Genomic DNA, 12,741 nt, shown 5'->3' on the forward strand with positions numbered 1-12,741 from the left:
TTGTGTTGCATCTGGAATGGATACTAAATCGATTACCCCATTAATCACAATAGAATTGTGAGTTGTTGTAAGAGTCATATCCATATTTATTAGTCACTCTTATATCTTTTAGGCAAAAGTGGGCGGCTACAAGGGGGTGACGGAATGTATCGATTTTGGAATGAATCACGATTCTTATTTGTAACGATTCTTAATAGATTAAAAAAATATATATATATATATATTCAAAAAATGATAATAATAATATTTATTATTATCATTATTTGATTTATTATTTTAATCTGTCTTGTCCAGTCACTCAGGCAAATCATATTGTTGATGTAGATGCCCATATTTGCTGTACAGATTTACTTTAGAAAAGAGAATTGTTGAATACTTCTCTTGTTGCCTTATTTGTATTTGACTTTATGTTTGGGTAGCATTTTATCAAACAAAACAAGTTTTATTTTAAGTAATATAGAAATTTATCCGAGCTGTTTATCTGTATCAGGGGTCCCCAAAATACGGCCCGCATTGTCTAAAAATGCATTTTTCCATCCTTAACGTGACATCAAGTGCGCACTCTTTCAGTCAATTAGTGCGCAAAGAATATATATATATATATATATATATATATATATATATATATATATATATATATATATATATATATATATATATATATATATATATATATATATATATATATATATATATGTTAGGTCAGGGAAAAAACACAGAGGCTATATCATCCCTACAAGCCTGTTTCGCAGGTTTCCCTGCTCTCCTTATAAACTCCCCTGAAGAGCAGGGAAACCTGCAAAATAGGCTTGTAGGGATGATATAGTCTCAGTTTTTTTTGTTTTTGTTTGTTTTTTTTAATGATTGTCACACACACTAGGTGTGGCGAAATTATTCTCTGCATTTGACCCATCAACCTTCCTGACCTAACGTATATTCCGCTCTACCCCGGTATTGAGCACTGTATAACGGATAGACCACAGAAACCTTGACTATATATATATATATATATATGCCCAGCCCCCGGCCAAATTGTTTTAACCCAATGTGGCCCCCCGAGTCAAAAAGTTTGGGGACCTATGTGATATATAATGAAGGAATGTAGTTACTCGCAGAACTGGCACCCAAGGTTATTAAAAAGTAGATTTTTAATCGAGAATCGATTTGAATTGAGAATCGATTTTGAATCGATTCTGAATCGAATCGAATCGTGTTGTTCCCAAAGATTCACAGCCCGAGCGGCTAATCATCAATAACATTTGGGAGGAAAGACAAACAGAATTATATGACAAGTCTAAGTCATGTGCTTAATTTTTTCAAGTTTTTCTGTTTATTGTGCAAGATGGCAATGATCAGAGCTGCTGGAAGAAAGGGGCATATTCATTAAATGAAAAGTATACATTGTGTGTATTCAGGTGCACTGCAGAGGAGGCTACGCCGGATAGTCGAACCTCGGATTCAGGAGGAACAGTGTGGTTTTCGTCCTGGTCGTGGAACTGTGGACCAGCTCTATACTCTCTGCAGGGTCCTTGAGGGTGCATGGGAGTTTGCCCAACCAGTCTACATGTGTTTTGTGGACTTGGAGAAGGCATTCGACCGTGTCCCTCGGGAAGTCCTGTGGGGAGTGCTCAGAGAGTATGGGGTATCGGACTGTCTGATTGTGGCGGTCCGCTCCCTGTATGATCAGTGCCAGAGTTTGGCCTGCATTGCCGGCAGTAAGTCGAACACGTTTCCAGTGAGGGTTGGACTCCGCCAAGGCTGCCCTTTGTCACAGATTCTGTTCATAACTTTTATGGACAGAATTTCTAGGCGCAGTCAAGGCGTTGAGGGGATCTGGTTTGGTGGCTGCAGGATTAGGTCTCTGCTTTTTGCAGATGATGTGGTCCTGATGGCTTCATCTGGCCAGGATCTTCAGCTCTCACTGGATCGGTTCGCAGCTGAGTGTGAAGCGACTGGGATGAGAAGTCCGAGTCCATGGTTCTCGCCCGGAAAAGGGTGGAGTGCCATCTCCGGGTTGCGGAGGAGACCCTGCCCCAAGTGGAGGAGTTTAAGTGTTCACGAGTGAGGGAAGAGTGGATCGTGAGATCGACAGGCGGATCGGTGCGGCCTCTTCAGTAATGCGGACGTTGTATCGATCCGTTGTGGTGAAGAAGGAGCTGAGCCGGAAGGCAAAGCTCTCAATTTACCGGTCGATCTACGTTCCCATCCTCACCTATGGTCATGAGCTTTGGGTTATGACCGAAAGGACAAGATCACGGGTACAAGCGGCCGAAATGAGTTTCCTCCGCCGGGTGGCGGGGCTCTCCCTTAGAGATAGGGTGAGAAGCTCTGCCATCCGGGGGGAGCTCAAAGTAAAGCCGCTGCTCCTCCACATCGAGAGGAGCCAGATCAGGTGGTTCGGGCATCTGGTCAGGATGCCACCCGAACGCCTCCCTAGAGAGGTGTTTAGGGCACGTCCGACCGGTAGGAGGCCACGGGGAAGACCCAGGACACGTTGGGAAGACTATGTTTCCCGGCTGGCCTGGGAACACCTCGGGATCCCCCGGGAAGAGCTGGACGAAGTGGCTGGGGAGAGGGAAGTCTGGGTTTCCCTGCTTAGGCTGCTGCCCCCGCGACCCGACCTCGGATAAGCGGAGGAAGATGGATGGACATTGTGGGCTATATGTTGTTGAGGTTTTACTGCAAAATATTTCAAGTCGCTCTTGTATTTTCTGCTGCACAAGATGGCCCTCTTTAATTATTTCCATCCTATTTGCTCTCTAAATTGACACATCTACGTTCCGTGCTTGCGCATGAGCAAGCACGCTGCAGGTTTTTGATCATTTCAAGTTATTTCCGCAACGAAAAGGTGGCAATAATCCTTAATAACTGGCTGAAGGACTGTTTGCAGTGATTGAGACACGCCTCCATCGCACATTTGGGCTTTGTTTTTGTAGATTATTTGGATTTTTGCACAATCCACATTGATTATGTAACATCTCCAGGTCGGGGTGTCAGTGTTCATGTCAATAGAAAACTTGGGTGACACTTTATAAATACTATACAATATCAAATACTTCAATATTTGGTAACACTTTAGTATGGGGAACATATTCACCATGAATTAGTTGCTTATTAAAGTAACAAAGACTTCATTTAGAGTTATTTGGACAGTAGGGGAACATATCAACAAATAACATATAACAAATCAAAGCGCAAGCTTCGAGGGCCCAGGGCCTTCCCTGTTGCGAATCCCAAACTCTGGAACGATCTCCCTCTCCATGTGAGACAGGCCCCTTCTTTGTCTACTTTTAAGACCCTTCTTAAAACCCATTTTTATTCACTGGCTTTTAACCCAGCATGGGACTTTAAACTGTTTTTAACTTTTTTTTTCATTTTTAACTGCTTTTTATCTTACAAATTGTTCTTAGGATAATTTGCATTTGCTTTTTCAATGTGTATTTTACTTCTGTTTTAAATGTTATGTTTTAGTCTGTTCTTTGCCTGTATTTCTTTGTGGTGTACAGCCCTTTGTTCTTCAACTGTGGTTGTTTTTAAAGGGCTTTATAAATAAAGTTAGTATGGTATGGTATATACCGTATTTTTCGGACTATAAGTCGCAGTTTTTTTCATAGTTTGGCCAGGGGTGCGACTTATACTCAGGAGCGACTTATGTGTGAAATTATTAACACATTACCGTAAAATATCAAATAATATTATTTAGCTCATTCACGTAAGAGACTACACGTATAAGATTTCATGGGATTTAATGATTAAGAGTGACAGATTATTTGGTAAACGTATAGCATGTTCTATATGTTATAGTTATTTGAATGACTCTTACCATAATATGTTACGTTAACATACCAGGCACATTCTCAGTTGGTTATTTATGCGTCATATAACGTACACTTATTCAGCCTGTTGGTCACTATTCTTTATTTATTTTAAATTGCCTTTCAAATGTCTATTCTTGGTGTTGGGTTTTATCAAATTAATTTCCCCCAAAAATGTGACTTACATATGTTTTTTTCCTTCTTTATTATGCATTTTCGGCCGGTGCGACTTATACTCCGGAGCGACTTATAGTCCGAAAAATACGGTAAGTGTTAGGGTGAGGGTGAGGGTTAGGGTTACTAATAAGCAATAATTCTGAGGTTATTGAGGGAAGACCCTTAGTTAATGGCTTACTGGTTGTATAATAAGGCCATGCAGAATAAGGCATTAATAAGTACTTAATAATGACTAATTAAGAGCCGTTATGGTACTAATTTGCATTTTAATAAGCAACTAATTAATGGTGAATATGTGTTCCCCATACTAAAGTGTTACCAAATGTGTATTTATTCCTTGCTGTAAGACGCCTCACAAAGTTACTTTAAGTTTGGGCTGATATTGACTGAATAGTTTGGTCGTGGTTCAATGAGATTCTACCATTTTGCATTGTGGACCAATTGTGGCGGCACATTTGCTACGCTTGCCCAAAGTTCCATGGAAGTGTGCAAGGTTTGTAGCAATACTTCATTGTGTGATACTAATGGCTAAACCAAAGCGTAGGTCTCACGGGAGGCAACTTAAGGCGGACCCTGCAACAAAGGACGCCGCACTAAAGAGGAGACCTCCAGGCCAAGCAAGGGTCAGACTTCAATTGAAGTCGCGGTTACGTAAGTGGCACTTTAAACTGTTAGGAGCATGCATGACGTGACATGACGGCCAACTCCTGCGGGAAAATAAGCATCGGCGCTGGCCGAGCGACCCCCCCCCCCCCCCCCCGCGGCGTGCGGTTTGACACACGGGGCGCCCTTTTAATGTTTCATCCAAACACAACTGAGCGTGGAAAACCCCCCCCCTGTTGCCGCTCATGTATAAAGTATACATCATAAATTCATAGCCATACAGGGGAAAGAGGGCTCATTAAAAATGCACCTACCTTGCAAAGTATCAGGAATAACATGGACATGCTGGAGGTGGACACCTTCCCCAACTAAGGTGATGGTGGACCCCTCTCATCTTTCAGCTCTTTATGGGATCCACGGTCCATCCAAGTGGTCCAGGTCTCCGTCTCCCCCGCCCCGGCGTTCATCTCACTGCTGGTGGAAGTTGCTGCCACTTTCCCGCCCCGTCTCTTGCTCAGCCTTGGAAGCGTTAAAAACCGCACGTGCCACAGACTCTTCTCGCCTCCTCCTTCTCCTCCTCCTCCTCTTCGTCTCCTTGTCTGAGTGGTGGAAGGAGGATGTCAAGTTGAAGAATGGATGACGGGCAGATGCGGGGTGGAGGTGGGCAAAGCTGTTTCATGTGAACACCTCCATCCCTCTTTGTCTCCGCTCTGCAAACAAACAGGAAAAAAAAGAAGCTTTCAGTCTGCCTGGTGGAGCTGTAAGGACTTTTTTAATCAAACTTTTTTTTGTGTCTCTCAGTGAACAAAAGGAGAGATCAGGTGTTGCTTCTGAAGCATCCGACACCTTTTTTCAGGCTCCCTTCTGTTTTGTTTTTGTTCCCCCACCCTTTAAGTGAAAAGATTAAGACAGCAGGCACCCGTCACCTCGCGCTGATGCCGTCCTGCTCGCTGCTTTCGCTCAGCAGACAAGAGGCATCCCCCTATACCCCCCACCCCCCACCCCCCACCACACACACACACACCACCCTACACACACACACACCCTCCCACATATTAATGCAGCTGCGGTTGCCCGGCAACGCACTCGAGGGAGTCTCACACAGAGCCTGGCGACAAGAAATGAATGTGACAGAGGCCAGGATGAGGGCCGAGGGTCCCCTCCGATAAATGTATGAACGACTTTGGGCACTTGTGTGTGTGTGTGTGTGTGTGTGTGTGTGTGTGTGTGTGTGTGTGTGTGTGTGTGTGTGTGTGTGTGTGTGTGTGTGTGTGTGTGTGTGTGTGTGTGTGTGTGTTTGTGTGGTGGGCGGATGTGCGTGCTGCTTGTTCGTGCAACTTGTGCAAGTGTTGATGGAAACCCACGTAATTGCGTCTCAACTGTCAGTGAACCAAACAATTCCAAAGTTGTTTTCGTCGTTTCGGTAGTGATGGGTAAATGATGCCTCGGTGAGAGTACGAGACACTCACTAGCTGTATTGACCCGGCACTGATGCTGTGTTGATGTTTCATATTGGCCAGAGATGTATATATACCGAGAGCGGGGGCGGATGCTGGTCTCTCGAGGAGGGGAAGCTCAATTTCGGCCCTACATCATAAAATGTGTTGGTTTATTTATACGTAAAATTCTACCCTCCGTTCCTTTTTTACCCCTTGTGTAATGTTCATATTGTTGTTACTCAGCCAGCGTTTGTGGGTCTGATGGACCCGTTGCATTTTGTGGCTTTTAATGCCTCACAATCAAACACTTTTATGTTAAAATACCGAACAGATGTTTACCTTATCCCAATAAACATCTGTTCAGTATTTCAACATTTTTAACACTTTTATGTTAAAATACCGAACAGATGTTTACCTTATCCCAATAAACATCTGTTCAGTATTTCAACATAAACGTGTTTGATTGTGAGGCATTAAAAGCCACAAAATGCAACGGGTCCATCAGACCCACAAACGCTGGCTGAGTAACAACAATATGAACGTTGCACGGAAAATTTGTCTGCCAGTTCCTGCATCCCACAGGGATTCTTCTTTTGTGTTTCTGCACCTGCGGTTCCCACACAAGGTTGCAACATTGTTTGTCAACACTGTCTGCTCTCATTTTCTCGCACATTTGACCCCCTGATGTTCTGTGTACCTACACTCTGTCCTCCTCCTGTCTAGGCCTGCTGTGTGTGTGTGTGTGTGTGTGTGTGTGTGTGTGTGTGTGTGTGTGTGTGTGTGTGTGTGTGTGTGTGTGTGTGTGTGTGTGTGTGTGTGTGTGTGTGTGTGTGTGTGTGTGTGTGTGTGTGTGTGTGTGTGTGTGTGTGTGTGGTACACAGAACATCAATTTCCACACTTCTATTAGCCCCGGGACTAGCGGAATAGAAATGTGTAGGGGGGGGTGTATGGTGTGTGGTCACTAAATATGTATTCTGATATATGTTCTTCACAGAAAATGATCCAAAGTCAGTGAGTCTCAGTTTGAAAAATTAATTAATTGTATAATTTTTCTTTTAATAAAAAAATTTAAACGGGTCCCACAGACCCGAACACCACACAAGGATTAAGAAAGTGATCTGTGATCCTGTCGTACCAAGAAGGCGTCTTTTCCAGGGATTTGACAGGTGTCCTATCAATGGCCAGCACAGCTAGGCTGCTTAAACGGCCTTGGCCCATGGTGTTGCGGGTGTAAGACTTCCACCCACCCATCCTTTTTCTACCGCTTGTCCCTTTCGGGGTCGCGGGGCGTGCTGGAGCCTATCTCAGCTGCATTCGGGCGGAAGGCGAGGTACACCCTGGGACAAGTCGCCACCTCATCTCAGGGCCAACACAGATAGACAGACAACATTCACACTCACGTTCACACACTAGGGCCAATTTAGTTTTGCCAATCAACCTATCCCCAGGTGCATGTCTTTGGATTGAGTCGATTTAAACAAGAGAAGCTTCTCTCTACACCTGCAGACGTAGTTCCAATCGTTGCCACTAATGACAATAGTTTGTACACCTGTGTGCATTACAAAAAACAAAATAAAACAAAAAAACATTCAAATTATCTGCCATTATGTGCAGCTTGCTACCTAGCTAGCTCGCTAGCTGGAACTGGCGCAAGGCTAGTGCGAAGTATGTCCGCCTGTGAGTGCTTTAAGAGGGTGGAGGGGCTCAGCAGCACCCGCTGTTTGGTAGGGACAGAAACTGCAGAGTGAAAGAAGTCAGTGTCCAAACACAAAAAAACACCAGAAATAGAAGCTCTATTTGTCGCTAGTCGTTTTTAGCAAAGAAAATGTCGCTAAGAGGATCTGGAAAGTCTCCGGTTCAACTCAGAACAACAGAATGAATGTTGAAAAATGCTCCCGCGGACGTTTACAACACAAGATCGCTGGTTCGCTCATTTCGTTGTCAATCAAAAAGGGAATTAGCCTTAGACGGATCATCCAATCATCATGCAGAAGTTGAGCGTCCGGGCTGAGGTATAGGCTAATTTTGAATGTGAGTATGAATGACTTATATGACTTACTTATGATGATATATTGAGAATTGTAAGCACATTGTTCTGGACAAATTGAGTTATGTGCATCTAGATGAATGTGATAAAATGTGGTTCAGAGGAAACTGTATTTCAGTGAAAGTAAATATGTAAAAAAGGGGGGGAATTCAAAAAGTTTATACTTCTTCCCATTACCCTTTTGAGATACACTATATTGCCAAAAGTATTTGGCCACCTGCCTTTACTCACATATGAACTTGAAGTGCCATCCCATGGAATTGTCCAAAATGTTTTGGTATCCTGGAGTATTCAAAGTTCCTTTCACTGGAACTAAGGGGACAAAACCAACTCCTGAAAAACCAACCCCACACCATAATTCCTCCTCCACCAAATTTCACACTCGGCACAATGCAGTCCGAAATGTAGCGTTCTCCTGGCAACCTCCAAACCCGGGCTGGTCTATCAGATTGCCAGATGGAAAAGCATGATTCATCAGTCCAGAGAAGGCGTCTCCACTGCTCTAGAGTCCAGTGGCGACACCAATGCTTTGGACGTGGTGATGTATGGCTTAGATGCAGCTGTTCGGCCATGGAAACCCATTCCATGAAGCTCTCTGCGTACTGTACGTGGGCTAATTGGAAGGTCTATAGCAGCTGACTGTGCAGAAAGTCTTTGCACTATGCGCTTCAGCATCCGCTGACCCCTCTCTGTCAGTTTACGTGGCCTACCACTTGGTGGCTGACTTGCTGTTGTTCCCAAACTCTTCACTTTTCTTATAATAAAGTTGACTTTGGAATATTTAGGAGCGAGGAAATTTCACGACTGGATTTGTTGCACAGGTGGCATCCTATGACAGTTCTACGCTGGAAATCACTGAGAGGCCCATTCTTTCACAGATGTTTGTAGAAACAGTCTCCAAGTGCTTGATTTTATACAAGTGATTAGGACACCTGATTCTCATCATTTGGATGGGTGGCCAAATACTTTATGTTTAATTTTATTTAATTTTATTTAATTGTATTAATTCAATTTTCTTTTCTTTTTTGTGAAATAATAATATTGCCATTGAGCACAAGACTGTTCAATGGAGATATATATGTATATTACTGTATGTACAACATGATGATGTGGAGCTGACCATGACATAGTCAATAAACAGCAACTAAATAACCTCCATGTTTGGTCAACACTGCATGTAAAAAAAATGGCTTTTTTAAAATTTTACATTTTATTGCAGGGATTTTTTTGATGTGTCAGATATCAATATAATCCAAGTATGTTAGGGCGCGTCGCCTTGATGTGACACGTGTGTTTTTCTATTAAGTTATTGAAGTTGTGAAATGTATGCTTAGAGTGCAAGAAGACTCCTTCTAGAAGTGTTCCCTTCTTCGGAGATATTGATATCATGTAACCATTAATTTATTGCGTGATATCGTTACAATGGCAATTGTATTGTCCCCACCCTCACTCCATGGAGCATTTCATCCTTGCAAAGTGCGTAACTGCACAATCCAACACGGGTAACCTCCAAGATTTTTATACAAGGCAGTGAACCACCAGGACGAAACGGGCCATTCCCCCCAAATCTCCCCCCCTCCCCTTCTTCCTCTCTCCTTCTTTCCTCACTTCAACCTCCGCCAGACAGAAGGACGCTGGCTTTCTGTGTTTGTCTTTCCAAGAAGAAGAAAAAAATGACTCATGCCGAGGGCCAGACTGAACATTTCTCATTTTAAGACATGGGCACTTTCACGCCCTGAATATTTATGGTTCCTCATCAGTAGAAAGGAGATACTATAATGGGCACTTTATTGAGTACACCTGATGACGTCTTTACACATTATCCCATTTGTGGTGATTTTTTATTAGGAATAGGTGTGGGAATATTTCATGATTCAATTACGATTCATGGGGCTTGGATTTGATTATACAGTGCTTTCAGAGAGTGCTTGACTTTTTCCACATTTTTATATTTTACAGCTTTATTCCAAAATGAAATACATTTTTATTTGTCCTCAAAATTCTACACACAATAATGACAATGTGATTTTTTAAAAATGTTTTGCAACTTTATTAAAAATAAAAAACTAAGAAATGACATGTACATAATCAGTATTCACAGCCTCTGCCATGAAGCTCAAAAGGGAGCTCAGAGGCTTCATGTTTTAACTAATCATGCTTGAGATGTTTGTACAGCTTAATTGGAGTCCACCTGTGGTAAATTCAGTTGGTTGGACATGATTTGGAAAGGCACACACCTGTCTATATACATAAAGTTCCACACTTGACAGTGCATGGCAGAGTACCGTATTTTCCGGACCATAGGGCGCACCGGATTATAAGACGCACTGCAGATGAATGGTCTATTTTTGATCTTTTTTCATTTATAGGGCGCATTAAAGGAGTCATATTATCATTTTTATTTTCTAAATGTAAAACACTTCCTTGTGGTCTACATAACATGTAATGGTGATTCCTTGGTCAAAATGTTACATAGATTATGTTTTACAGACCATCCTCAAGCTGCTTTCTGACAGTCGCTTCCGGTTGCGCCGTTTTGTGGGCGGTCTTATTTACGTTGCTCACCTTCGACAGCGTCTTCTCCCCGTCATCTTTGTTGTAACGGCAGTGGAAGAAGTTTCAAAAGATGGAGCTAACTGTTTTAATGACATTCAGACTTTACTTAAATCAATAACGGAGCAGCATCTCCTCATCCGGAAACAACAACGACCGGAACTCTCATAACTAAAGTTCCTTGGGTGAATAATGTAAACTCACTACACCGGTATGTTTTAGCGCCTTCAAGGCGAGTTTACTGACAGATATAAGTAAGAACTTTACATTACTTTATATTAGAAATGGCAACAGCGGAGGATGAATGTCCCATAACAAGAAGATAGAGAAAAAGAAGAAGCTTATCGACGACGTCGTCGGCACGGACTACAAAGTCGGACGCGCGCAATTTTTCAGGATTTCTGCAGATCCCAAATACAGATCAGCAGGTAACAGAAGGTAAGAAAAGTTGCTTTTGCATAATATTGCAAAACAAAACGCCAGATAATATGTCTTACCTTATACACACACCATAATAATACTCGTATGTTGAAGCATATCAAACGGTGCAGCCTACACTTATCTCTTATGTTTGACTGCCATCTACTGGTCACACTTATCATTACAGCATGTACCAAATAAAATTGCTTTAAAGGCCTACTGAAACCCACTACTACCGACCACGCAGTCTGATAGTTTATATATCAATGATGAAATCTTAACATTGCAACACATGCCAATACGGCCTGGTTAGATTAGTAAAGTGCAATTGTAAATTTCCCGTGAAATATCCTGCTGAAAACGTCTTGGTATGATGACGTTTGCGCGTGACGTCACGGATTGTAGCGGACATTTTGGGACAGCATTGTGGCCAGCAATTAAGTCGTCTGTTTTCATCGCAAAATTCCACAGTATTCTGGACATCTGTGTTGGTGAATCTTTTGCAATTTGTTTAATGAACAATGAAGACAGCAAAGAAGAAAGCTGTAGGTGGGAAGCGGTGTATTAGCGGCCGGCTGCAGCAACACAACCAGGAGGACTTTGAGTTGGATACGCGCTACCGTGAGTACTCAGCTCCGGCTTCCAAACATTTGATCGCTTGCCCATACGTGCGTGCCGCTATGTGCATGTCAATATGGCATGAAATCTATGTGCTGTATGAACTTTGCGGAGGTGAACGGTACTTTGGGCTGTGGGATTGAGTGTGTTGTGCGGGTGTTTGAGTTGTATTGGTGGGTTATATGGAAGGGAGGGGGGAGGTGTTTGTTATGCGGATTAATTTGCGGCATATTAAATATAAGCCTGGTTGTGTTGTGGCTAATAGAGTATATATATGTCTTGTGTTTATTTACTGTTTTAGTCATTCCCAGCGGAATATCAGGTCCCACCCGCCTCTCACAGCATCTTCCCTATCTGAATCGCTTCCACTGCCCTCTAATCCTTCACTCTCACTTTCCTCATCCACAAATCTTTCATCCTCGCTCAAATTAATGGGGTAATCGTCGCTTTCTCGGTCTGAATAGCTCTCGCTGCTAGTGGCCATGATTGTAAACAATGTGCAGATGTGAGGAGCTCCACAACCTGCGACGTCACGCTACTTCCGGTACAGGCAAGGCTTTTTTATCAGCGACCAAAAGTTGCGAACTTTATCGTCGATGCTCTCTACTAAATCCTTTCAGCAAAAATATGCCAATATCGCGAAATGATCAAGTATGACACATAGAATGGACCTGCTATCCCCGTTTAAATAAGAACATTTAATTTCAGTAGGCCTTTAAGGTGGGTAAGCTCAACCAGACGTTTTCCATACATTAGGCGCACTGTTGAGTTTTGAGTGAAAAAAAAAAGATTTTAAGTGTTCCACATAGTCCGGGAAATACAATACAAACCAAGAATGAAGTCGAAATAATTGTTTGTAAACCCTCAAGATAGGTTATGTCTGGAGAAACAAATCTGGGGAAGGGTACGGAAAAATATCTGCTGCCTTGAAGGTTCCAATGAACGCAGTGGTCTCCATCATCCAATAAATGGAAAACGTTTGGAACCACCAGGACTCTTCCTATAGCTGGCAGGCCGTCTAAACCATGTGATCGGGGAAGAAGGTCCTAGTCAGGGAAGTGACCAAGAA

At 42.8% G+C, this 12,741-nt stretch overlaps 1 protein-coding gene across 1 annotated transcript in view; it reads right to left on the reverse strand.

Annotated features, from left to right (window-relative positions):
- The window catches only part of LOC133646274 (protein TUNAR-like), a 35,667-nt gene extending 30,623 nt beyond the window's left edge, over positions 1-5,044 (reverse strand). Inside the window, exon 1 of the mRNA XM_062041459.1 lies at positions 4,910-5,044. Within this exon, the coding sequence (XP_061897443.1) occupies positions 4,910-4,939 (30 nt within the window). The 5' untranslated portion in view covers positions 4,940-5,044. The remainder of the gene's footprint in view (positions 1-4,909) is intronic.
- Positions 5,045-12,741: the final 7,697 nt, after the last annotated feature.

The sequence above is a fragment of the Entelurus aequoreus genome, linkage group LG03 (assembly GCF_033978785.1).
Source record: "Entelurus aequoreus isolate RoL-2023_Sb linkage group LG03, RoL_Eaeq_v1.1, whole genome shotgun sequence".
NCBI lineage: Eukaryota > Metazoa > Chordata > Actinopteri > Syngnathiformes > Syngnathidae > Entelurus > Entelurus aequoreus.